This window comes from Phalaenopsis equestris, unplaced genomic scaffold (genome assembly GCF_001263595.1).
Source record: "Phalaenopsis equestris unplaced genomic scaffold, ASM126359v1 Scaffold000372, whole genome shotgun sequence".
NCBI lineage: Eukaryota > Viridiplantae > Streptophyta > Magnoliopsida > Asparagales > Orchidaceae > Phalaenopsis > Phalaenopsis equestris.
This window is the reverse complement of record NW_018164814.1, coordinates 1,695,961-1,723,492: the sequence shown is the minus strand read 5'-3', so window position 1 is coordinate 1,723,492 and position 27,532 is coordinate 1,695,961. Positions and strand designations below refer to the sequence as shown.

The window sequence follows — 27,532 nt, the reverse complement described above, 5'->3', positions numbered from 1 at the left end:
AAGATTCCTTGATCCCTTAAAAAAAAAATCTTCATGTTCGCTACTTGCCCGCGAAGGAGTCGCCGCCTGCCCACGAACCAAGAGACGAACGCCTGCGCGAACTGCCGAACAGTAACCGTTTGTCTGCTTCGCACTCCTCCGCTCGCGGATGCCTGTCCCGATGTCGTGAATCACTGCTCTGCTTCGCGCCTATTCTCGAAACCGGGAACTGCAAACTTCCTTCGCGCTTGATCTTTTTCCCGCTTGCGAACGATCTTCCCGGCAGAAATTTCTTGCCCGAACTCGATTTGCGAACCCCGTTGGTGCCGCTGAGCCGCAAGCAAAATACCCAAGAAGAAGCGTGAACTGCTCCTCTGCCAACTCCTCTGAAAAATGACGAACAGCTTCTCGCTGAAGCCTCTTCTTCCGCAGGAACTCCTTCATGCATTAAATCGTCGCAGAACTTTGCTTGGCCTCGAACTACAGCAAAACCACCCGAAAATTCTTCCTTCCTCCTGTGCCGATCTCCTCCGCCCTAGAACCTGGTGCTCTGATACCAATTATTGTGAAATTTAGGGTAAAACAACGCAAATCCAGAAGAACGCAAAGATTTATCGAGGTTCCACAAAGATGTCTATATCCTCGGGAGCAGAGCAGCGAATTTCACTATTTCAAAGGAGTTACATACTCATAGGGTTACACATCTGTTTATAAATAAAACCCACAGATAATTACAAACACGCCCCCGCTCCCCCAACCCACTAATCCAAGAGACACACATCTTCAAACCAAGAGACACACCTCTCTAAATCCAAGAGATTCCAAATTTCTGGTATATGAGCCATACCCAACATTAGGCTTCAAGATTTTTTTTGTGATTTAGATTTAGCTCGCAGCTTGTTTTAATTCCCCCCATCAAATGAAAAATATGTTGAAAGATAAACTTGATTTTAAGTATTTAAATAAAGTCCAATAAAAGCCTAATTTCTAGAAGCATGTCTCATCTAAAAACTTATTTTGGAATGTGTGGTAAATATGGAATTATTTATAACCATTAGATTAGAATTGTACTACACAATCTTAGCCATTAATTTAGGATGTGTCACTAGTATACATAGGAGTGGAGTCTTTGAGTTTGTATCAAACAATAAAAGGTGATACATAGAAGTGGAGCTTCTTCCATAAATTTTTAATCTTTGTCAAACTCTAGAAGCTTCTCCATTCCAACAAAATAAAGGTTTACTTGTAATTTTTTAGATTACTGTTTTAATAAATTTTGGCAAAATTCAAAAATACTTCATGGCATGATATGTGTTTAGTCCTTTTATTATAATCATTCTTTCAGTATTTGAACTCCACCTTAACAAACTTTGAATTGAATGATCTTACGCCAGTAATATTTCTCTCATCTCACTGTTCGATTCAATTATAAACATACCAATTTAATCTTCCAATAATTATTTTAAAACCTCTAATTATACTTCAAAATTTTTCATCTTGGCTGATTAAGCATAATCTTACAACTTTTGTTGAAGCCAAGGAGTCTTTATTTTCAAAAATAAAGAATACAATGTTAAGATGCTCTTTGGGCTGAATATCAATCTAAAAAGGTCGTAATATTAATAATAACAAAGGATTAAACATGTATGAAAATTATTATGTCTATAAATGACTAATAATTTTAACCCACATGAGTCTGCAGAGCATTTTTCTGCACAAAGCAAAGAATATGGAAGGCTGAGCTCTGGCCTAAGCCAAATTAGTTAAATATATCACTCAGCAGATTTCACCAAATTCTCACTGAAGTCCCACAATCTTTTCGCAAGCCTTACATCATTCGCCAAGATGCCAGGCTTCGCCTCATTGCAGTCCTCAAAGTACTTCCCTGTCACACTTTTAATGCTCGGATGCAGAGAAACGTAGCACGTGGTTGCTGCCCCCTGCAAATTATCCAGTCATTTCGGCCTTCTTAAGAACCATATAATTGCTTCTATGATTCAGAACTAACATGAACATATGGCTGCAAACCTACCTGCGGTACATTCTTCCACATCATATAGGTGAATAGTTGTAAAACCTCTGCAGAAAAAAAGTAAACTTTTGGCAAATGAAATTAGAATGAACTTCATATCTTCAAAATACATGCACTTACTCATCATGAGGAAGGAATGAGATTGGTCATGATCAATCCAGGATGAACAGAGTTAACAGTTATATTAGCGCCTTCCTCCTGCTTTGCAAGTTTGAATATTTGTTAAAAGGCGAATTAACAGAATTCACTACTCATTTAGACATCAAAAGCATAGTTTGAAAGCTGACAAATAAATGTCCCATCTTATTTCTGTACTCAACACACCGAGCTTAAGACTTACCAGATCCAAAACAAAGGATAAAACTGATCGAACTAAATAAATTGCAAAACTATCAGGTAGCATTGAGCATCAGAATCACCTTCAATCGTCTGGATAACTCATTTGCATGCAATATGTTTGCTAGTTTCGATTGTCCATAGGCCTTCTTATCATCATATCTGATGAAATAAGAAAAACAAAAAAAGCATTAATATCCATAGAAAATTCATAAAAAGTAATTTAGTTTGTTAAAATAATCAGCATTATCATACCTCTCTTTGTCGTTGATATGATCAAACAGTATTCCGCCTTCATAAGTATGAAGGTGCGCAATGGATGACAAATTCACAATTCTTCCTTCAATCCCACTGTCCTCTGCCGTTCTCTTCATTTTCTCAAGAAGAAGGTTGGTCAAGTAGAAATGACCTGATAATTCATCAAAACAACACATACGAAACAAAAAAAAAGAGTGAAATTTACATACATACCACACATTTTTTATTTATTATTTACACATCCAACACCCCAAGTTTGATATTTACATTTATAACATCTTAGTGCCATAAATCTATGCAAGAAAAAGGTGCAGTTGATATTTATGGTATGATGTTACAGATTTGAGTGGTATGGAAATAAATACGAATGTTAGTTGTTAGGTATGTAAATGCATAAGAATTGTGTGGCATATATGTAAATGCCCAAAAAAACTTTTTAAGGGAAATTTGCATTCATGCCAAACAATTTTTATGTATTTACATATCTAACAGCACCTAAACTTTGACATTTACACTTGTGCATGATAATTAACATGTATTTTATCTTTACAAAGATAATTATGACGATATTTTTAATCTGATGTTAAAGATTTGAGCAATATGCATATAAATACTAATGTTTAGACATTAGATATGTAGAGGCAAACGAAACAATACGAACCAAGATGGTTAGTCGCAAATTGCAACTCCAAACCATCTGCCGAGAGTTGAAAAGGACAGAACATGACGCCGGCATTATTTCTGAAGATAAATGGCGCAAAGTCAACGTCGAGGTACGTAGTCTGTAAAATCATCAAATTTTCTACAGAAAGATTACGTAACAGTGATAATTAACTTACATCAAAATATTTAATGGAAGGTTTGCTGCCAAGAAATTATCTGCAAATTCTCTTACAGACTTCAGAGAGCTCAAATCAAGTTTCATGGCGTCCACACGAGCAGCTGGATTGCTCTTAAGGATGTTCTTCTTGGTATCTTCGGCAGCGTCTATTTTCCGAGCAGCAATGACGACGTGGGCTCGCCGGAGAGCTAACACTCTGGCCGTCTCTGAGCCGATTCCGCTAGCTCCTCCTGGATAATTAGATATGGATGAATATTAGCGATATATTAATACATAGGAATTGGATGGTGCTTAAAAATTCATGAAACCATAAGTATCCGAAATGCAATTAATGATAAAGTTTGGGAGAAATTCAAGAAATAGCCTGCTGAAAATAAGGAATGATGCTGATAAAGAAACGATATAGAAGAAAGACTGATTAAAAGAAGAGGGAATTAAATGGTTTACCGGTGATGATGGCGGTGAGGTTGGACGCATCGACTCCGTCGGTGACCTCCTCTGCGGTGGATGCAGAGCCGTAACCGCTCGGACCTCTCCTTCCCGTCACGAGAGAAAAGATGGACGACATTTCCTTCCAGTTTGAAGAAAGCCTGAAGTCGCGATTTGCTGATTTATAGAGAGTTTCTTGGAAGAATGCAGAAAGCGTTGAGGAGAGAGAAGGGAAGAAGGGGAGGAAGTGTGATTTATAGTTGGGAAATGAGGAGAGAATGAAGATGTGCTGAACTGAGGGAAAAGGACGGGACCCATAGACAAAAACGAGCTCTTTGCGCTCATAAAATGTGCATTGGACATTACAGTGGCAATTAAAAAAAAAAAAGGAAAAACATAGATTTGTCGCACACTCTATGTCCAATGCACATTTTATGAGTAATAAGAGTAAAAAGAATCATAAAATGTGCATTGATCGTTTAGACGTGTTGTGTTCGGATGAAATATTTTCTTTTGTAATGTAGTTCAAATAAAGAGTAAAAGAAATACAATACATAACACATAAAAAATACTACATTCTACTTTAAAATCTAATAAGTGAAAAACTAATTGATGGGAAGCAAAATCTTATATGATGATGAAAAATCTCTTCCATATACTCCATATAATTAATTCTCATTTTTACTTAATAAGATTATTGATTATTTTATTTATTTATTTATTTTTGAAAAGGTGAGCTCAATTTAAACTCACATCCTCACAGTAGGAGATTATACCCTTAACTACTATACTATGATAAATGCACTAAATTTTTTTATTTTATTTCTATTTAATATATTATGAGTTAAAAACATCAAATAAAAAAATAAGAAGGCACCCACTCACATCAAATAAAAAATTTTAAAATAAGATTCTTTTGTTACAAGCAATTATATTTAAGACAATTCACATGCAGTACTTATGTACCAAATACTTAAAATTTGATATTTAAATTTATAACACTTTGTTGTCATTATTTTATGCATAATAAATATGTATTTCACTTTTTAAAATTTATTAATATTATTATTTTGATATAATATTAAAATTTTGAGTGTCATGCAAATATCAAAATTAGGTATTAGGCATGTGAACCCATAAAAATTGTGTGGTATATGTATAAATGCCCTTATATTTAATTTTAGGCTGATTAACATACGTAGCAATTAATACCTTTAATATTAGATACCTCACACACAAACTCTCCAATTTATACTTAAAGCACTCCATCATTAAAGTCAGCCAGCTATCAGATTGGAGGTACTCACAAAAGTAGCTGTAGTTCACATTACTTGTCACATCACATATAAGTGAAATTGTGACTCTATCCATCTTGTATGAACATATTTAAGAAGTGTGCAATACCCTTTCATTCACTGTGGCAACAGTTGCTTTGTCCAATCATCGTCAGCTCTAACGGTATATTCAGAACTGATAATGTTCTTAAGGAGGATATCGTCAAGCTTGTTGATACTTCCCCAGGCCAGTCCATTAGTAAGCAGAAAGGATTTTGATATTTAAAGAATGTCGAGACCATCATAAACTTTAAATTTTTAAAAATAATCGATCAAAGAGAATGGAACGTAGGCAGACGTCGAGTCACCCTGGTTATCTTAACTATCCTTCATGTGAGAAAGATGATAGGCTTCTATGCTTCTATCTGTACATGAGTAAGCCAACATATGATGCACTATCGATTTCCCAATACATAAGATGATGATCAGTCAGTCTTAGAAACAAAATAAAGGTCGTTTCACTCCACCCCTGCCCTCTAAATTGCTAAAATGTAGCCGCCAACACTACAACACAAGTGTTTGCAACCTCCAGCTATTTTGAATTCAATTTAAATTACTTCCACCTTCAGTAATTGTTTCAAATTGGGATATTCAGTTTGACTAAATTTAATAAAATTGAGCCCCATGCAATCTTCAATTTAAATTTGAAATATTTTTTACTTCAAATATATCGAGATTCATTTCGATTGATAAAAATTTCTTGATAAGACATCAAATTCATATAAAAAGTACTAAGCCAAATTATTTATCTAATTGATTAGATTGAGATTAATAATATTTAAACATTGAAGTTTTTCGAAAAGAAGTCAATATCATGGGCAACCAGAAGGTTTAAGGGAGCCTGAGAGGGAACCAACCGCTCCTAAATTTTGGGGGAGAGGCAACTTCAAGATGTGGTTAGAAACCGGAGATCGCAAGCAAAATAAAGGTCATCTCACTGCACCTCTTGTTGGAATAGAAAAACTTTTAGGATTTGGCAAAGGTTAAAAATTTATGGAATAAGCTACACCTCTATTTTTCACCTTTTCTTAACTTAATACAAACTCAAAGACTCCACCCTTATTTATACTAGTGGCACCTCCTAAATTCATGACTACGATTGTGTTACTACAATTCTAATATAATTGTTACAAATGGCTCTCTAGAATTCTATTTATAATTTCCTATGTACCACACATTCTAGACAACTCTATGGATTACTCTAGAATAAGCTTCTAAATGAGACATTTCAAGAATATGCTTTCGGAAATTAGGTTCTTATTGGGTTTTATTTAAACAACTAAAACTCAAAAACTAATAACCCAAAAATCAACCCAAAATCAAGTTTATATTTCAACACCCTCTCTTAAACTAGATTTTGTTACTGAAAGTAAACTTCTCATTTTAATAAAGTCTCCAGTCTTAATCTTGAGAATTCACGTACTGCACTTGTATCTCTTTTCTTTCAATGCATTCTTTGATGTAGTGATAGCGTGTATCAATGTGCTTGCTTCTATCATGGGAAACTGGATTTTTTGCTAGCGCTATAACAGACTTATTATCAATACAAAATCTTAATTGTCTCTTTTTGTAATAAACTAAACTCCTTTAATAGGTTTTGAAGCCAAATTTCATGGGAAATAGAAGAGGTTACAGCCACATACTCTGTTTCGCAAGTAAAAATAGTAACAATTGATTATTTCTTTGACATCCAAGTGAAAGCAGTGTCTCATATGAAGAACACGAACACTGTAGTGCTCTTTTTATCATCCATGTCTCAAGCTCAATCACTGTCGTTATATCCTACAAGTTTGAAATTGTTAGATTATGAGTGAAGTAAGTCAAAATCAATTGTATCTTTGATAAAACACATAATTCTTTTAGCAGTCTTCAGATGAGTAGCAGTCAAAGTCTTCATGTAAAGACTGATAAGTCCAACAACATAAAAAATATCAGACTTTGTGTATGTTAAGTATCGCAAACTTCCAACCAAACTATTGAAAATCGTTGGATCAATTCTTTTTCTCTCATCATACTTTGATAGCTTGACTCCACATTCTACAGGGATATTTATAGATCGGTTATTATCTATCTTAAACTTCTTCAATATCTTCATTGCATAACCTTCTTGAAAAATGAAAATATAGTCTTCCGTTTATTTTACTGCAATGTCAAGATAGTATGTCATGAGCCAAATATCTATCATTTCGAACTCTTTTGTCATTGCTTCTTTGAACTTTTCAAACATGCTTAGATTATTTCCGGTGAAAATCAAATTATCGACATATAAACAAATAATCAAAACATTTACATCCTCATTATCGATGTAAAGAGCATGCTCATTATGACATTTTATGAAGTTATTATCTTGCAAATACATGTCTATTCGGCTATTCCATGCTCTTGGCGTTTGTTTCAACCCGTAAAAAGTTTTTTTAGCTTTAAAACCTTGTTTTCTTGTCTTTTGACTTCATATCCTCGTGGTTGTTGAATGTACTTTTTCTTCTAATTTTTCATTCAAGAAGACAGCTTTTACATTCATTTGATGTATTTTCTATTTATTTTGAGTTGTCAAAGAGATTGTTAGTCTAATAGATTTTAATCGAGCAATAGGGGCAAATACTTCATCATAGACAATTTCTACTATTTGACTGTAGCCTTGCCACCAATCTTGTCTTGCATCTTTTAATTTCTTCTTTTGGAATTCTTCTTTATTTTGTACACCCACTTTAAATCAATTGTATTATGCCCTTTAGGAAGTGAAGCTAGCTCCCATGTGACATTTTTCTCTATTGTTTTAATTTCTTCATCCATTGCATCTTTTCACTTCTTGCTTTGTAAGGCTTCTTGAAAATACATGGGCTCACAGTCTCAAAGAGACAAAAAAGAATAAGATTATCTTGATACTTATTTATCTCATAAAATCTTGTAATCTTCTGAAGTGTGATACTCTTTCACTTGAATTTTTTTCTTGAAGTTCATGACAATGAGTCACTTTCACTACTTGTAGTAAATGTTGTTTGTAGAGTAATAAGCTCATCTCTTGCTTGTTCGATCATTGGTTGCTCTGTCTTCTTCTTGAAAGTATGGGAAAAAGTTGAAGTCCTCATCATCTAATCATCAGTCTCATTCTCCTCCTTCATCAAATATGTAATCTCTGTTGATGATTGTCTTCCCTGTATTTAGACTGTATAGTTTGTAGACTTTCGAGTTGGTGTCGTAAACAATGAAAATGAACTTCTCATTCTTGTCATCAAGTTTACTTCTTTTCTCGTCGGGTATGTATATATTAGTTATGCATCCAAAGCTCGTAGATGAGGAATATCGGGCTTCCTTCCATTTCATGTTTCTTGTGGTGTCTTTCCCAATACATTTTTTATTGGTGATTGGTTAGCCAAATAAACAGCACATGCAACCGCTTCTGCCCAAAACTCCTTCGACAATCTCTGCGTTTTAGCATACTCCCTGCTATGTCAAGGATGATTCTATTATTTATTTCCACTACTCCATTTTGTTGGGGGATCTTGGAATAGCTAAGAGTCAACGTATTCTGTTGGCTACACAAAATTCTTGAATTTCTTTTGGAGCGAATTCTCCTCCTCGATCAGATTACATAGCTTTGATCTCAAGACCACTCTCTTTCTCCACATCTACCTTAAACTTCTTGAATTCTCAAAAAACCTCTAATTTTTATTTTAAGAAATACACATATGTTTTTCATGAAAAATCATCTATGAAGAGAAGAAAATAATTGTTCTTACTGAGTTGACCGCAAACATCTGTATGTATGAGCTAAATAGGTTTTTGGGTTTTTGAACTTCACTCTTTTGAAAAGTTTTTCTTGAAGTGTTTTTTCTGAGTAAACATACTTCACATAATTGATCATAGTGATTGATGCAAGGTAATCCTTTCACAATCTCTTTTGAAAGAATTTCGAGTCCTCCGTAGTTGAGATGCACAAATCGAAGATGTCAAAGCCAAGAAATCATCTTTATATCAGGTTTTGAGACATTAGATAATATCATTTTGAATGTTGAGCAAAAATATTTTATTTTTAGCCATTAGCACCTTAGTAATCAAGTTACAAATATTGCCTTTTAAAAAACGAGTATCTTTTTCAAGTGAATATCAAATCATTTCTTCTAGAGTTGTCGTAAACTCAAGATATTACTCTTCATATTCGGCACAAAGTAAACATCAAAAATAAATTGATGTTTCCCATTTTTTTGATGAATGAGAGTGATATCTTTGTTTTTCACCTTTATCTTGAACGCATTTCCAAAAGACATATTGCAGCTTACTAATTTATCAAACTCTACGAACATGTTTTGTCTCCCACACAAACGATTGCTTGCAACGATGTATAGGTATCATGTACTATCTTCACCTCTTTCATTGTCCTTATATGCTAGCAGTAGAGTCTCATCTTCTTCTCTATTTTCTTATATGTAGTTGACTCTTTCATTAACTTTGTTCTTAAGTGCTCTAAATTATTTTACATAATGTCCGAACTTGTTACAATTATAGTACTTAATTTAGGATTTATTATATCTCGAGTTTAAGCACCCTCTACCACATTCTGTTGTAGAGTTTTCTCCTTTCTCATAGTTATTGTTGGTATCTCATTCTTGCTTATTAGCATGATGGCGTCCTTATCCTCTACCACATCCTCTTGTAGAGCTTTCTTCTTTCTCATAGTTATTATTGATACCCCATTCTTACTTGCGAGCATGACCTCATCCTTGTCCACTACCTCTTTCATGTTGTCTTCTAATATTGTTAAAGTTTTCATCTTTTTTGAGTTGGTTGGAGATCTGCCTTGAGGAGTTGTTCGACAATCTCTTCATTCTTCTTCTTCTTTTCTTCATGAGCTTATAATGAACCCAAAAGTTGTTCTATCGTTATGGCTTGTAAATTCTTTATCTCTTCGATAATGGTAGTAATACTATCAAATTTTGAATCAAACAATCGAAAAACATTTTCTATGATAGCCACATATTTTAACTTCTCAACATTTATTTTTAGTTGATTCGAAATGATAATGACTCTAGAAAAGTAATCGGAGACCAACTCGCTTTCTTTCATTTGCAAGACATCAAATTGGTTTCTTAAAATTTAAAGTCGTACATTTTTAACCTTCTCTTCTCCTTTATACGAGAACTCGAGCTTCTCCCATGCTAGCTTGGCCGAAGTAACACTTGAGATCTTCTCAAAATCATCTTCATCTAAAGCTAAATAGATGGAAAAAGAGAGCATTCTTATCTCTCTTTCGCAAGTCTCTTAAACTATCATTTTATGTTTTGTAAAGAGCAAACTCGTCACTTTGCACATTGTAGCCTTTCTCCACAACCTCTCAAACGTCATGCGCTCCAAAGAGTGTCTTCATCCTGATACTCCAACTGTCGTACATGTTTTTTTTAAGTATCGGGACTTGAAAGAAAACTATGTCACCGTTTGTCATTGCTCTATAAAGGAATATTTAGACTCTGACACCACTTAGTTGGAATAGAGAAACTTTTAGGATTTGGTAAAGATTAAGAGTTTGTTTGGGGCAACTGTTGATTATTTATAATCAGCTAATAAGCATATTATTTTGATAATCTGATAATCTGCAAAATATCAAAATAAGTTGTCTTACTGTTTGGGGCAGCTTATGCAAAACAGATTGTTGGGAACTGTTGTTAGATAAATAACTATTCTGCCCTTATTTGGTTAAATTGTTTGCAACAAAACTGTTTATGAAAAATAATAAATAAAACAGAGCATTTGCCACCAATGGAGATTGCAATGAATACATATATATGCAGCACAAACAGGAATTAATAGCGGCATTTTTATGAACCAAGCTCATACTTATGCTTCATAAACACATGAATTAATTGCAGCTCTTATAAACAAAAATTAATTGCAGCGTCTATAAAAAGGAATTAATTGCAACTCATAAGCATTTTCATGAACCAAGCAGCATTATTTCTCACTCCATAAAAAATACTTGCTTTTCTAATTGAAATAATAAGAAAAAAAGAGTAAAGATATTATTCTTTGGTCATGCAACAACCGATAAAAATCGAAACGAGCAACAAAAAACGAAACGAAATTCGACCCCGATATAAGAAATTCATTCTCTAATTTTTTTCTTCACACCCAATAAAAAACGAAATGAATTTTAGGGTAAAGAACCATTCGCATTGTTCAAGTTCAAAATAAAACAAAGAAGACAAAAATCTTCAGTCAAGGAAGAAAAATAAACAAGGCTTGCAGTCGGATCTCCGCAAAGAATTATTCACACATCATCTACAAAGAACCACTCACGCCCACTGATGTTGGATCGCTCTAGAGGAAGTATTCCTTACGAAGTGACGGTGAGGGAAAGTATATTTTGCGAATTAGAAAGAAAAATCGAAAGGAATACGATCTGATCTCTTATAGAGTGACGAATCCAGAGAAGGAGAGCTTGAGGGAGAACAATGGTAATTAAGGCAATGTTACAAGCTAAACGTAGGGGCAGATCTTCACCTTTTGATAAGCTAACACATTGCGGCAAGATAGTTCGCCAAACGTGACTTCCAAACACTAAGGCATTGCATCTTAATAAGCTGTCCCAAACAGGCCCTAAAAATTTATGGAAGAAACTATACTTTTGCTTTTCATTTTTTTAGTTTAATACAAACTCAAAGACTTTACCTATATTTATACTAGTGTTTTCTAAATTAATAACTAAAATTGTATCACTACAATTCTAACCTAATAATTACAAATGACTCTCTAAAATTCTATTTATAATTTCATACTTATCACACATTTTAAAAAATTTTATGAATTAATCTAGAATAAACTTTTAGATGAGAATTTCTAAAACATACTTCCATAAATTAAGTTTTTATTTAGCTTTATTCAAACAATTATGACTGAAAAACTAATAACCCAAAATCAAATTTTTATTTCAACAGATATATCCTCTAAATTGTTGAAATGTTGTTGTCAACATTTCACCTTAGTGTTTGCAACCTCCTACTCCTTTGATCACAAATTGAATTGCACTCTATATTTTTAGGTTTATCAATTCAAGATGACCACTTTGATTATAAATTTATTAAAATCATGACTCATATGAACTTGAATTTAAATTTCAAATTAATACACCTCAATAAATCTCCATCATCCAAGACAAATCTCAAGACATCCAAGACAAATCTCAAGACATGATATGAAATTCAACTTAAAACTTTTCTATAATCTCAATTTCCGCAAACTTACAATCCGCAAACTTACAATCCAAATAAAGTGTTCAATGTTTGCAACCTCCACCTCATTTTAAGCAAGGATTATTTTCAACATCACTAGGTCCATCAAGTTGAGAGGTTCATTTTGATTATAAATGTCAAAATCAATCTACAAACTAAGGACTTGAGGCTCTTCCAATTTATTTGTTTAATTGCCAAAGTTGAAATTTAACGATATGTTTAAACATTTGAAATTTCCAAAAAGAAAGTAAACCTCAAAAACACCATCAGATTTAATGACTTGAGGCAGAACCCACGCGCCGCAATCCCATTATTACCTTTCCAACTAATCACACACAATGCTCCTTTATTTTATGGCTCCAACACTGCCAAAAAAGTGTTTTTTGAGTTCAAAGTATTTGCCTCTTAATTCAATGCAGTTATTTTAACTAGATGATTTTTTATTTGCATTCTGATTACCTAAAGAAGCCAGCTTCACCAGAAAATCTAGGTGCAGTAGGAGATGCTTGAATGTAAAACAACAAAAATTCATCCAGAAAGAAGAAGAATTCAAAATTAACGTCATTTCCACAGTCAAGCCCACATATCATACGCATTCCATTCCCAAATACATAAAATGATCAGTCAGTCTTACAAACAACAATCTACACCATACATTCAAGAGCTGGTAAACTTGGTAACAGCTTTGGTACCTTCAGACACCGCGTGCTTGGCCAGCTCGCCGGGAAGAACAAGGCGCACAGAAGTCTGGATCTCGCGAGAAGTGATAGTCGACTTCTTGTTGTAGCGGCCGAGGCGAGAGCTCTCCTGAGCGAGCTTCTCAAAAATGTCATTAATGAAGGAATTCATAATACTCATCGCCTTGCTTGAGATCCCGATGTCAGGATGCACCTGCTTGAGAACCTTGAAGATGTAGATCTTGTAGGTCTCGGAGCTCCTCTTGGCCTTCTTCTTCCTTTTCTTGTCGCCGGAATCCTTGGTCGGGAGCCGTTTCTCCGCCTTCGGCTTCTTCTCGGCGAGCTTCTTCTCCTCCACCGCCGGCTTCTTCTCTTCCGCCGGCGGCTTCTTCTCCGCCGCCTTCTTCTCTGCCTTAGGAGCCATTGAGGTACGGAAGGATCACAGAATTTGTTGATGCGTTGTTTCTACACTTCTGAGCTCTACATATAGGTTGGAGAAAGAAATTTCATTGGATGGAAGGGAGAGTCACGGATTGCGAGTTTAGCAAATATGGTCCGTTGATCATTAGCTGCTAATCGAGCGGTGAATGAGATGGCACGTGTTTTGATGTAATTGGTTTATTCGGTAAGTTGTGGATTCCGGATTTAATTTGAAGTATAGCATTCCCGATATTTAACATCACATTAAAAGTATAACTTGTTTTTTTTTTTTAATGAAATACATATTTTCATTCATAGATTTATGACATTAATGTATTACAAACATAAATATGAAAACTTAGATGTCAAATATATAAATATCTAAGAATTGTGTGCTATGCATGTAAATTTATATTATATGAATTAAAATAAGATTTGTTGATCTCATTGGACCCTCTCTCCTTATGGACTATCCCGTATGCCAAAAACACCATCATATCATAAATATACTGTTTAAATCATATTTACATATTTATTGCCTCACTCTTTTCAACCCTCTTTCAACCTTAAATCTCTATGTCAATTCAATGTCTATATTTACGTTTATAAGACGTACGCAGCGCTGCGTACGTTAAGGATTATTCAGGGGGTACAAGGGGATTATATTCGGGTTATACCCCCTGTAAAATCCGTGTAAGTCTCTTGTAACATCCATGTAACTTATTTGTACCCATGAAACTACAGAAGCGCTGAACTCATTTGTAGATTACAGGTAGTTTACAAAGAGGTTACAGGGGGATTACAGAGGGGTATAACCCTGATATAACCCCCTTGTGCCCTCTAAATAACCCCTGGGTATACGCAGCGTTGCGTACGTCTTATGTACGCAAATATTTTCCGTCACGCAGGCAGTCAAAAAAAATCATTGTTCGTTCGGCTTGCTAAGTAGCTCGTGTTCAACTCATTCGTTAAGTAAAAGAGTCGAACACAAATAATTTCTTAAAACTCAAATTATAAATGAAGCGAACACAAACAGGTCTTTATTCGTTTTAGCTCAAAAAAATCATATAATTATTTATATAATAATATATTATATATATTATTTATAGTAATTATATTTTATACAATTATATCCAAGTTTAAATCATAACAGCTCGTGCAATAATGTGATTATGTGTCTGTTTTGCATAGATTTGGTGAAATTCGAATCAAACGCTCAACATCTATTTTTTTCAATTAATTTTAATGGCAACTTTCAAACTAAACATGAGAAGAACACGAACAAAAAAAGTTTAAATCGAGTCGAACATGAACACACTATTCACGAGCCAATTTTGAAAATGAGCCGATTTCAAACTCGAGCAATTTCAAACGAGTCTAACACAAGTCAAGCCAGAGCCTGCTTGCAGCCCTACCGTCATGTTTTCAAAACTGTATTTTCAATTATAAATCTCTCCTCATCACCGTAATCTCTATAATCATTCACATCATTTTATACCTCACCCTGCCAACCATACCTATTCTTAAAGGTGTCAATGTAGAGTAACAAATAGAAACTCGGGTTAACTCAAAGTTAACCCAACTCGATTATTATATAATCAAAATATTCAACCCATCCCACTTAACCAGAATCCAACCTATTTAACCCATTTATTGTAAAGTTTCAGGTCGATACAACCCATTTAAAACATAAACGTAAAAGATAACAAATCCAAATTCCACAAAAAATTGAAGTAGACAACATCTTGCTATTATCAAAATGTTCAATTGGCACTAGGCAATTACAAAAATTAACAATACATTCAGCACCACAAAAACATAAATTCAATGGCATTTTCAAACCTTCTTGGATTGAAGCAAATGATAACCAATAATCATAATTCATTCAGGATACATTCAAGCTCTAAAATTTATATTCTAACACTCTTTTAAACACGAGAAATACCTTTGTATGCATGTTCTGCTTAATCATCCACACCAACCAATTGTCTTATTAGTCCGGAAGCCGGTTTCTGGAGCCTCAGGTTCGGGCGAGGCAGTGAAAGGCCTTCGTTCCTTCGGCTTCGCAGGATCAACAAAAATAACCCACCCATCCAAGAACTTTGCATTCATCGCATAACGAGCTTTATCTGCCTCTTCGATTGTTGCATAGCTTACAAACCCAAAGCCTTTGGATCTTCCAGAGGCTCGATCCGTGATAACTTTTGCTGGGAAATTTTAAGCAAAAAAAAAATATGCGTTTTTAGAATGCAGAAGGAAACAAAAGATATTGATGTTGTTGTATCAAGCACCTTCAAGCAGTTGGCCATAGGGAGAAAATGCTTCTTTAAGTTTTTCATCAGTAGTTAACCTCGACAGCCCTGAAAGAAATGAGGATTGTGACATAAACAAAAACAATGTTGAATTTAAGGTATATAGAATTAGATTAAGATAACTATTTCTGGTAAGAGTTCCAGTTCAAGGAACACCTGACATCCAATTGCTTTAGAACAATTGCAAGCAATACTTATTCAATAAGGAATAGCAGATTACTGTTCAATTGCTGTAGAAAAGTTCAGCATTTAATATGACAAAATTATAGGCAAGTTTAAATACCAAATTATGGAAATTACAGATGTGAAAGAATTAATTTTGTTGAAAAACCATGCAAATACAACTAAAAAGCCGAGTTTTCTCTCACGCTAAAGCAAAAGTTCAAGTATAGCAAAAACAACACCAGAGATGCTGAAGTCAAGCCAAAAAGTACACATAAGACGAGGACAATTAATATGCACTTTAAGAAATATGTCATCAATTAAAGTATAAGGCTTGAAATAGATATTACTGTAGTTTCAAAAAGAAATTTGAATCAAAAGGACACTATTCATTCCAGCATTAGCGTAGATCTCCCTCACAAACAGCAAACAGTAAAGTAAACAACAGTCCGCCACAACCAAACAATCAAAGAAAATCAGATAAGAAAATGGTTGATTACTAAGGAAAAAAAACAAGAGAAATTTACATATGTACCACACAATTCTTATGTATTTACATTCTCTAACACCCCAAGTTTGATATTTACACTTAATAACACATTGAAGTCACAAACTATGCGTGAAAAAGTAGTACTTTATTTTTAAAAAGATAGTGATTGTGGTATTTTTTATAAGATGTTAAATATTTGAGTGGTATGCATCCATATATGAAAATTTAGGTCTTGGATATGTAAAACATAAGAATTATGTGGTATGTATGTAAATGCCCTATTTTTTGTGATGTTAAAGATTTGGATGGTATAACTTTTACGAATGACATGCTGTAAAAAACTCTTGATTGTGCACAAACTTTTGAATCACCATATTTAAAATATGTTAAACACAATCTCTCTCTCTCTCTCTCTCCCTAGGCCTTCCCTACAACCCCCCCCCCCCCAAAAACTCATGCATTAAAAAATTATAAAAAGACACTAAGACTAGAATTCCTTGAATCGATTTCCGAGAACAAACTTGGGCATATTAACTAACTAATAAAGATGATTCAAACCCAATTAAAAATATGGATGGTCACAACATGTGGATAGCAGACGTTAGGATTTTATAAAATATGTATGGCTCAATTTTTTTGAGGGTTGTGGTGGTTTGGGTAAATTTTTCCTAACAATAACAAATGTGAGTGATATATTAAGGGGATGCAAAAGAGTGTGGAAATTATAGAAGAATTAAGTTAATGTGAGAATTAAGTTAATGTGCCGTACATTAAAGTTATGGGAGAGAGTAATTGAACATAGGTTACGACGTGACATAAAAATTTCTCAAAATCAGTTTGGACTTATGTCGGGCAGATCTACTATGGACGATAGCATTTATTGAAAGGTCGGATGGCAAAATATTGAGAGAATAAAGAGGATTTACATATATTTTTTATTGATTTAGAAAAAAACTATCAAAAAATTCCACTTTGGAGAGTTCAAGAAAAGAAATGGGTTGATATTGCTTATATTCAATTCATTAAAGATATGAATATGTTACTTGTGTTCAATCAAAAAAAAGATTGATCAAGCATTTTCCTATTTCTGTTGAATTACATCAGGTATCAGCTTTAAGCCCTTATTTTTTTTGCTTTAGTTATGGATGTTCTTATTGGACATTTACAGGAGGATTTACATCGGTGTATGATTTTCACTGATGATAGTCTTCTTGTGGATAAAACTAGAGAGAGCCAGAAAAAGCTTAAATTATGGAGGTCAACTATAGAGTCTAAAGGCTTTCATTTATGTAGATCTAAAATTGAATACATTGAGTGAAATATTAATAATAGTAAATTTAGTGGCTAGATTGTAATATTGGAAGATCAAGTCATTAAAAGGAGTGAACGTTTTAGATATCTTAAGTCTATTGTTCAAAGTGATGGTGATATAGATGGGGGATATTATTAGTAAAATTCAAGTTGGATGATTGAAGTGGAAGATTGTGCTTATTGTGTGATAGAAAAGTACGCTTAGGCTTAAAAGAAAAATTTTATAAGATGGTGGTGAGGCCTGCAATGCTTTATGACGCAGAATATTGGCCTGTAAAAAAGAAGCATAAATTTTAGTTAAGTGCTGCTAAGATGAGAATGTTCAAGAAGTTGAGTGGTTTTATGCTAAGAAACAAAATGCAAAATGAATATATCCGTGAAAGGGATGGAGTAGCTCGGACGGCAAACAAAATTAGAGAGAGTAACTTTAGATGATTTTGTAAAAATTATACGTTGACCATCTAATAACTCTGTTAGGAGAGTAGAAGTTTTAGATTTGACTTATGTTATGAATATTAGAGGAATACCTACAAAAACTTGGGCATGTTGCATAAAAATAATCTTAATTTATTAAAATTAAATGAAAATATGACACTCAATAGAACACCATAAAGAAAAAGAGACTCATTTAGCCGACCTCACTTAATGGGATAAAGGATTGTTGTTGTTGTTGTTGTTGAATAAATATTAATGTGACTCATTCTGAGGACATATCAAATGTAACACAAACATATCATACAAAGGCTATGACATCTTTGATTTAAACGTTATGCACAAAGAGTTCTTAGAAAAAGATACTATAGTTAAATTGATTTATGTGAGCATTATATTTTTGGTAAACAAACTCGGATAAAATTTGGTGCAAGATAGCAAAGTACTGAAGGGACTGTTGATTACATACACTCGAATATTGGGAAACCTAATCTTATTTTAACATATGTTAAATCCTTCATCAATAATATTTCAAGGAAAGTTTGGATTCATATTTTGAAACATAAGAAAAAAGATTTCAAGGCAACATTGAAGAGGTCTCAATAGTGTAGAAGATCAAAAATTTCCTAAAGAAGCACCATTTAGTAATTGCAAGGGAATTTTGAGCCTATAGCATTAGTGAAAATTTGAAAATTCCAAGAATATAGCAATCAACTACAAAATACAAGGATTTCATGATTGTAGAAGTTAGCAACAAATAAGAAATTCCCAAGAAATGGCATTACCGGTGCAAGTAAAAGCCCGAGAACGTAGGAATTAAGTAGCAATAAGAGAAAGAAAAAGAAATAGGAGGAGAGTACTCTAAGAGAACATAGAAAGAAATCAGGTGATGATAACTGATGATGATTACCAGAGAAATCCTTAGAATACCCAGAAACCTAAAGCTAGGGCTAATGATGAAACTGATTTGTGATCCCAACAACAACAAACAAAATTTGAAGATGAATTCAAAACATTTCTCAATACGGTCAACGTCATAAGCATCCTTTAATATAAACTGTAAAGAAAATGGAATGCAAATAAACATGAAATTACATTTAAAGTTCCTTTTTTTGTGCTTCAGACAAGAATATAGTTTCATATTACCATCATTTCTCCTTTTAGCTAATTTTTCATTTATTCAATTTACCCCCTCCTTCAATTTCAATTATTGTAATGATCCGCGGATCAAATGTCATACCGTGGTAACGTAAGACATGATAAAATGAATTGAACATATTTTGTATTTTCAAAAGACAAATTTATATGCAAACAATAACATGAATAAAAACATAAATATTAATTTTATTACATAATTAATAGTCTACTGATACAACTTAAAGAGAAACAAGAAATTGACTGAATCAAAACTTAAATGCCAACTGAAAATGACTGTCAATACCCAAAAAATAAAATACAATAGTTGAAGCACTTACTGAGAAAACTAACAAAACAAAAAATCTAAAATTGTTAAGTCTGCTCCAGTGGAAATGGTTTTGTTGGTGGCTGAATAGAACTTGTTATGTTAAATATCAAGGAGTGAGTTGGAAAGTCAAACTCAGTAAATAACTACTACTTATTAAAACATAAACTACAAGTGAAATGGGACATACAGTATGAACAAAAAAAAGAACAATTACTACAAGCATATATAACTTCATAAAGCAACAAGAGAGTAATAACCATCGAATATGCTTAATTATCAAAAGAAAACATGTAGTCATTTCCAATCAAATTTCTTATTATTCAATTTTTCATTTATTATTTATATAGTCGATTTTAACAGACACAATGAAACCTGGAAGGTCATTACCAACCTAGGAAAATCGGATGGTTCTCTGTAGAGTCGCACTCTGTGAACTCGTTGGCCCGATTAGCCAATTTCCAAAAGAGTTCATCCGACCTACATGTCATCACACACAAGCATACCAAATTTCCACAGGTACAGTATATAAGAAATATGTTTTTTCATGAAGGCTTGTGATATGACGAATAAAAATTCATACAAGCAAAGTGCAAGAAAGCAAAATATCATAAGTGCAGAATTAATTCAATTATGCAAGAAATCTTGCGGCTATAAATTAAGCAATCTAGTTACTTCCTTATGAGCAAATAAATGAAACTTATATAAAAAAAATAAATAGCAAGATGGGACTGACAAACATATAAAATAACTAAAAATCTACTATAAATAACAAAGATTAACGCCCCTAACTAGGAATGATATTTTTATCTTCTAATAAAAAATAATTACTTACCTCAAAGCGACAAACGCGATTATTCTACGAATTCAACAATTCAAATAGTGATCCTACACTATTTAGGAAAATAATATATAAATAATTATGCAATTAAATTAATTAATTTACGAAATTAAGTGAAACTTAATCAACATTTGTTATTATTATTATTAACGATCCTATTTAGAAATAATTTCTGATTTACCTAAAACCCAACAAACAACAAAGATGAAATCTTCAAATCATACAGGTTCTTTAATCCTATTTCTCCTATGTTTTGCCTTAAATCCCTGATTTAGAAAATCTCGTAGGAAGATGGTCATGAGGAATTTAGAGGGCATGTAGGACTTAAAGATGTCATCTTTGTCATTTGTTGGATTCTAGGTAAATCAAAAATTATTTTAATTATGTTAAACTTAAGTTAAATTAGGCTTATAGTTTTTTTTCTTTTAAAATATTACAATAATGATTTAATATAATGAAAATAATAATAATAATAATAACAATAACAAATATAAATCAGGTTTCGCCTAATTTAGTGAATAAAAAATTTTAGTTGCATAATTATTTATATTTTATTTTTCTAAATGGTAGGGTAGCTACTTGAATTAACAAATTCGTAGAAGTATCGCGTTGTCGCCTCGAGGCAAGTAACTATTTTTTATTAGAAGATAAATATAATATTCCTAGTTATGGTCACTAATCTTTGTTATTCGTAGTATATTCTTAATTATTTAATACATTAGTCAATCATGCTCTTGTTACTTCATATTTTTATATATGTTTCATTTATTGCTCATAACAAAAGTAACCACTTGCCTTAATTTGTTATTGCAAAATTTCATGCACAAATAAAATTAAATTAATTCTGCAATTATAATAGTTCTTTTTATACACTTGTATGAATTTACATATGTCATGTCGCAAGTCTGTATGAAATAGCATGTTTCTTACATATCATATTTGTGAAAATTTTAATATGATTATGAGTGATGACATGTAAGTCGCTGAAACCTTTTTGAATATTAATTTATCAGATCAACATGCTCACAAAATAACGAATCTACCGAAAATAGACAAGATTTCTTAGGTTTATATTGACCTTTCAGGTTTTGAAGTATCTGTTAAAATCAACTATATTAATAATAAATAAAAAACGATTGCATGTTTTCTTATGATAACTAAATAAACTTTATGGTTATCATTCTCTTATTATTTTATGATGTTATATATGCACATAATAATCATCCATATTTTTTATTTATACTGCTGTCTCATTTTTCTTATTGTTTATGATTTAATATTAAATTATTATTTAATGACTTTCCCTGTCAAACTCATTTATATTTTGCATAATACGTTCTATTTAGCTACCAGCAAAGCCAACTCCGCCGGAACAGGCTTGGCAATTTTAGATTTCCTGTTTTGGTATTTTTCTCAATAAATGTTTCATCTTTTTTTTTTTGTCTGGATAATTGTTTATGGTTGTCATTTTAGTTTTGATTCGATCAATTTTCTATTTCTTTTTCCGTTGTATCAAGGGACTATTAATTATCGAATAAAATTTATACTTTTATGTTTATTCATGCTATTATTTACATACAAATTTGACTTTTGAAAATACAAAAAAAAATTAATTCATTTCATCATGCTCTGCATTGTCGATGTGTACCGTCTTTCGGACTTGATGTGTGATATTAAATCTAATCATATTATCTATTATCATAGTTTAAGCACCAAATCAAGGGTAGATAATAGGATAGTAATTTTTTAACTTTAACAATCCAATTTCTTAATGAAGATTGTTGATAGTTGTGCATCTCATATCACATTGTTTAGATCGAAGAAAACGCTGCTAGAAATCCATAGGCATGATCATATGAGAGATATAAAGGCCTCGTAGAGTAAGTACGAGTGCATTTTTTATAATTATTTTGATATGTTTATTTTTAGTAAGTTTAAGTTATTTTGGATAATTTATTTTGCAATTATCATTTAGCTATAAGTTATCTAATTTTTTATTTGTAAATAAGGTTTTTCCTTACTTTGGGGGTAGGGGTGGGGGTGTGTGTTTAATAGGATAAATCACTTGAATATGAGTGGTTTGACGGCCTTCACCTACATTAACTGAAGAAACGCACTAATCCTAATTATAGCTATAGTTAGGAAGAAAAAAATGAAGATAGGTAAAGTGAAATCAAATATCATAGTTATAGCTCTCTCAAGTACTTGATCCCAAGGCCAAAAAATTGAACCCTAAATATAATCATTCTCCCTCTTTTCCATAAACCTCTCAAGACACCTAGAATACCGCCAGTGCTTGACGTGTTTGCCGCGTGCAGGAGATCATGGAGAGGATTGCAATTTCAAAATACGAATGTCGCATCATGAAATCATAGGTAGGTGATCATTATGACACGTCATCCAAAGATTGGTGAGCTGCTCTAGCACTCCGTACTAGTTGGTGAGCTACAACAACCTGAAAGAGCCAGCTTTATGAATCCTTATTATCAATTCATTCATTGAGAATTGCAAAATATTGTGACTATATTGCATAAATATCTTTACAGAAATATTGGAAGTGTTAAATTTGATCTACCAATTTTTTATTTCAAATTATCTCACACAAATATTTTGTGCTTGTCTTATCGATGGACTTTCTATCCACTATTATATACCTCAAATCACCCAAGTTTACTTTTCATCATCTTAACTTCAACAAGTTGATAGGATAAATCAACTTGAATATGAGTGGTTTGACGGCCTTCACCTGCATTAACTGAAGAAACGCACTAGTCCTAATTATAGCTATAGTTAGGAAGAAAAAAATGAAGATAGGTAAAGTGAAATCAAATATCATAGTTATAGCTCTTAAGTACTTGATCCCAAGGCCAAAAAATTGAACCCTAAATAAAATCATTCTCCCTCTTTTCTATAAACCTCTCAAGGCACCTAGAATACCACCATGCTTGACGTGTTTGCCACGTGCAAGAGATCATGGAGAGGATTGCAATTTCAAAATACGAATGTCGCATCATGAAATCATAGGTAGGTTATCATTATGACACGTCATCCAAAGATTGGTGAGCTGCTCTAGCACTCCGTACTAGTTGGTTAGCTTCAACAACCTGAAAGAGCCAGCTTTATGAATCCTTATTATCAATTCATTCATTGAGAATTGCAAAATATTGTGACTATATTGCATAAATATCTTTACAGAAATATTGGAAGTGTTAAATTTGATCTACCAATTTTTTATTTCAAATTATCTCACACAAATATTTTGTGCTTGTCTTATCGATGGACTTTCTATCCACTATTATATACCTCAAATCACCCAAGTTTACTTTTCATCATCTTAACTTCAACAAGTTGATAGGATAAATCAACTTGAATATGAGTGGTTTGACGGCCTTCACCTGCATTAACTGAAGAAACGCACTAGTCCTAATTATAGCTATAGTTAGGAAGAAAAAAATGAAGATAGGTAAAGTGAAATCAAATATCATAGTTATAGCTCTTAAGTACTTGATCCCAAGGCCAAAAAATTGAACCCTAAATAAAATCATTCTCCCTCTTTTCTATAAACCTCTCAAGGCACCTAGAATACCACCATGCTTGACGTGTTTGCCACGTGCAAGAGATCATGGAGAGGATTGCAATTTCAAAATACGAATGTCGCATCATGAAATCATAGGTAGGTTATCATTATGACACGTCATCCAAAGATTGGTGAGCTGCTCTAGCACTCCGTACTAGTTGGTTAGCTTCAACAACCTGAAAGAGCCAGCTTTATGAATCCTTATTATCAATTCATTCATTGAGAGTTGCAAAATGTTTTGACTATATTGCATAAATATTTTTACAGAAGTATTGGAAGTTTGATCTACCAATTTTTTTATTTCAAATTATCTCACACAAATATTTTGTGCTTGTCTTATCGATGGATTTTCTATCCACTATTATATACTTCAAATCACCCAAGTTTACTTTTCATCATCTTAACTTCAACAAGTTGATAGGATAAATCACTTGAATATGAGTGGTTTGACGGCCTTCACCTGAATTAACTGAAGAAACGCACAAGTCCTAATTATAGCTATAGTTAGGAAGAAAAAAATGAAGATAGGTAAGTGAAATCAAATACCATAGTTATAGCTCTCTCAAGTACTTGATCCCAAGGCCAAAAAATTGAACCCTAAATATAATCATTCTCCCTCTTTTCTATAAACCTCTCAAGACACCTAGAATACCACCAGTGCTTGACGTGTTTGCCACGTGCAACAGATCTGGAGAGGATTGCAATTTCACAATACGAATGTCGCATCATGAAATCATAGGTAGGTGATCATTATGCAACGTCATCCAAAGATTGGTGAGCTGCTCTAGCACTCTAAAGATTGGTGAGATGCTCTAGCACTCCGTACTAGTTTGTTAGCTTCAACAACCTGAAAGAGCCAGCTTTATGAATCCTTATTATCAATTCATTCATTGAGAATTGCAAAATATTGTGACTATATTGCATAAATATCTTTACAGAAGTATTGGAAATGTTAAATTTGAGCTACCAATTTTTTATTTCAAATTATCTCACACAAATATTTTGTGCTCGTCTTGCTCGTCTTATCGATGGATTTTCTATCCACTATTATATACTTCAAATCACCCAAGTTTACTTTTCATCATCTTAACTTCAACAAGTTGATAGGATAAATCTTCAATAAGTAATGCTCCCATCATCTCTTTAATGTGATTATGTCTTTATGTCTCATATTGAGTGGCACCACATCCATTTTTTACATTCTCATTATTTTTAAAACACTCAACCAACACTCCTATTCATATATCATAATGCAATTGTAAATCATAAAATTTACTTCAAATGTCTCCATGGTAACCTCTTATTGCAAAATAGATGCCCATCAACATTAAAAATTTTATTTAAAAAGTTTTCTTTTAGTTTATTTGTGCAAATATGCTTATCGTGATGATCATTATAGAGACAGGGTCATGTTCTCTATTTTTCGTTCAAGTTTTCTAATTGTTCAAAATACTCTGTGGAGAAGTTTAATTATTTGCACTGATTTGGTTATTTTTTCAGTTGATTTATTTTTATTAGATGGATACTTTGAAGGATAATGAGTTGTGCGCTAATCCTAGTCAAATTTGAAGATCAAATATATATATATATACTTCCAATTTAAAATTTTAAACTTGGAAGTTCTTTTGGATTTGAAAGATGCCGATTAACATTTTTCCAAAGATTTCTATGAACATGATTTTAAACCATATTAAATCCTTCCAGCACCCTAAAAAGCTATTCAAAAGGATTAGAACTAATACTCTATTTAACTTTCCTATCACAATAACAGGTAAATCTAACAATTTCCAGTTATTTATAGAGCAACCAAAAATATGGTGTTGATGGCAGTAAACACTAAATATCATGGCCCTGAAAGTCAAACGATAATCCTTATCTTCATTTTTTGTCCTATTTTGATTACTTCTCTTTCTCTTATTATTTCTTCTCTCCCCTCCCTCGAGGAGAAGATGGGAAAGATGCACAGCAAAATGGATTGTTTTCACTTTTATAGAGAAATTCTGAAGGAAGCCAAAGCCCGTAACAGATTATTTCACTAGTTAAACAAGCAAAAAACCGAGGAGCGAAAGCCCTAGAACTCACCGCTGACGAATAGCTTTGGGGTGGACAACGGAGGAAGTTCTTTGCTTCCGCTGTCTTCATCCAGCGGAAAGGTAGAGCTTTGACGGCTGGGCAAGAAGGTGAATTTCAGCTGGTAGAATGGTGATGAAGATCCCCGTAGTATCCTGCGGAGGGCTGTCGAGGAAGAGAGCGCCATTTCCACGCCGATGGAAGCCCTAAAACCCTAATCCTCTAGTTCTTCGCAGTTAAGGTCGCTAGCTCACTTATAGGGAGGGCATTATTAAAAAAAAAATTGTAATTAAATTTCATCAAAATTATAGTAAATAAAATTTTATATATTTAGAACACAATTCTTATCTATTTAAATATCTCGCGTATAAATTTTTATATTTACATTCATACTATTTTGATATGTTAAAATTATAAATGAAAAGTATATTTAACTTTTATTAGAAGTAAATTCATGATATGCCCATAGCACTTCGAGTAGCCTCAAATGACAATCGTAGTTGGAGTTTAAATTAAACATTGTACTGTTAAGGGGGTCGAAGTTTCTCGACTCGATTTCAGATGATAAGACTTAAAGGTAGGATGCCCTAGTGCCTTTTTTTTTTTTTAATTCATGAAAATACTCAAATAAAATATTTATTGCTTAAGATCTCTTAGCATTTCCACTTGTCCTTTTTGTTATTGATTTGTTATTGAAAAAATGTGTCACCAATTGATCTATTCAAATTTTGGCAATAAAAAAATAAAAAAATAGGAGAGGGTGAAAAGATTTATCGAATGTGGTTCTTTTGACTTCCTAACACAAGGCCCTTAGCACACATTAGATCCCACCGATGCTTCGTGAGATGAGGGGTCTCATGCATAGATTTGGGGGGTTTCAATATGTAAATAGATGTGAGTCAAAGGTTTCAGAGAACTAAGCTTGCATCTTGGAACACTGCTCACCTCGCATGATTTTTTGTCCAACTTATGTGGAAACTGATCATATTTCATTCAAAAAACTTGCCGAGGGTTCCAATTCATGCCCAAAGTACACCTGTCAGTAGTAACATGAGATCATTGGAGAAGGGGTTTATCAATAATAATAGATTTTTTTTCTATTTTCAGGAGAAATGGTGTATAAAGAGAGATTGCTAGAACTTTTAGAGGAAAGTATAAAGTAAACAATAGCAAAGGATAAGTTATGAAATGTGAATATAATGCCAATTTAGTCATATAAGGATTAGATTAATTTACTTTATTGATTGTTGAACTTTAGTTAAATGAAAATGGTTTTTTAACTCAACTGATTTTGGCACATATTAGTATGGTAAGTTTTTTTATTCTTATGAATTATGCAATGATTA

The 27,532-nt window shown here is 32.9% G+C and overlaps 3 protein-coding genes across 3 annotated transcripts; all 3 read right to left on the bottom strand.

Moving 5' to 3' along the window:
- Window positions 1-1,577: 1,577 nt before the first annotated feature.
- Window positions 1,578-4,279, bottom strand: LOC110026438 (short-chain dehydrogenase TIC 32, chloroplastic-like). The gene is given in 9 exon segments (XM_020727372.1): window positions 1,578-1,919; window positions 2,012-2,058; window positions 2,132-2,152; window positions 2,155-2,209; window positions 2,431-2,509; window positions 2,603-2,756; window positions 3,267-3,346; window positions 3,445-3,676; window positions 3,894-4,279. Coding segments are annotated over 9 exon segments (957 nt in total). The 5' UTR covers window positions 4,015-4,279; the 3' UTR covers window positions 1,578-1,751.
- An 8,680-nt stretch (window positions 4,280-12,959) lies between these two features.
- On the bottom strand, window positions 12,960-13,573 carry LOC110026429 (histone H2B.4-like). The gene has a single exon (XM_020727360.1). The coding sequence runs from the start codon at window positions 13,531-13,533 to the stop codon at window positions 13,090-13,092; it is 444 nt and encodes a 147-aa protein (XP_020583019.1). The 5' UTR covers window positions 13,534-13,573; the 3' UTR covers window positions 12,960-13,089.
- A 1,672-nt stretch (window positions 13,574-15,245) lies between these two features.
- LOC110026445 (glycine-rich RNA-binding protein 4, mitochondrial) lies at window positions 15,246-26,437 on the bottom strand. Its single transcript, XM_020727381.1, has 3 exons — window positions 26,199-26,437; window positions 15,821-15,889; window positions 15,246-15,736 (listed from the first exon to the last, which is right to left on the bottom strand). The coding sequence occupies exons 1-3, from the start codon at window positions 26,371-26,373 to the stop codon at window positions 15,498-15,500; spliced, it is 483 nt and encodes a 160-aa protein (XP_020583040.1). The 5' UTR covers window positions 26,374-26,437; the 3' UTR covers window positions 15,246-15,497.
- Window positions 26,438-27,532: the final 1,095 nt, after the last annotated feature.

Bases quoted from the DNA above. Each gene is read 5' to 3' on its own strand.
- LOC110026429 (XM_020727360.1), bottom strand. From the start codon at position 13,533: ATGGCTCCTAAGGCAGAGAAGAAGGCGGCGGAGAAGAAGCCGCCGGCG.
- LOC110026445 (XM_020727381.1), bottom strand. From the start codon at position 26,373: ATGGCGCTCTCTTCCTCGACAGCCCTCCGCAGGATACTACGGGGATCT. The intron at 15,890-26,198 runs GTGAGTTCTAGG...CATTTCTTTCAG, and splicing joins CCCAAAGCTATTCGTCAGCG to GGCTGTCGAGGTTAACTACT. The intron at 15,737-15,820 runs GTGCTTGATACA...AAAATTTCCCAG, and splicing joins CTATGGCCAACTGCTTGAAG to CAAAAGTTATCACGGATCGA.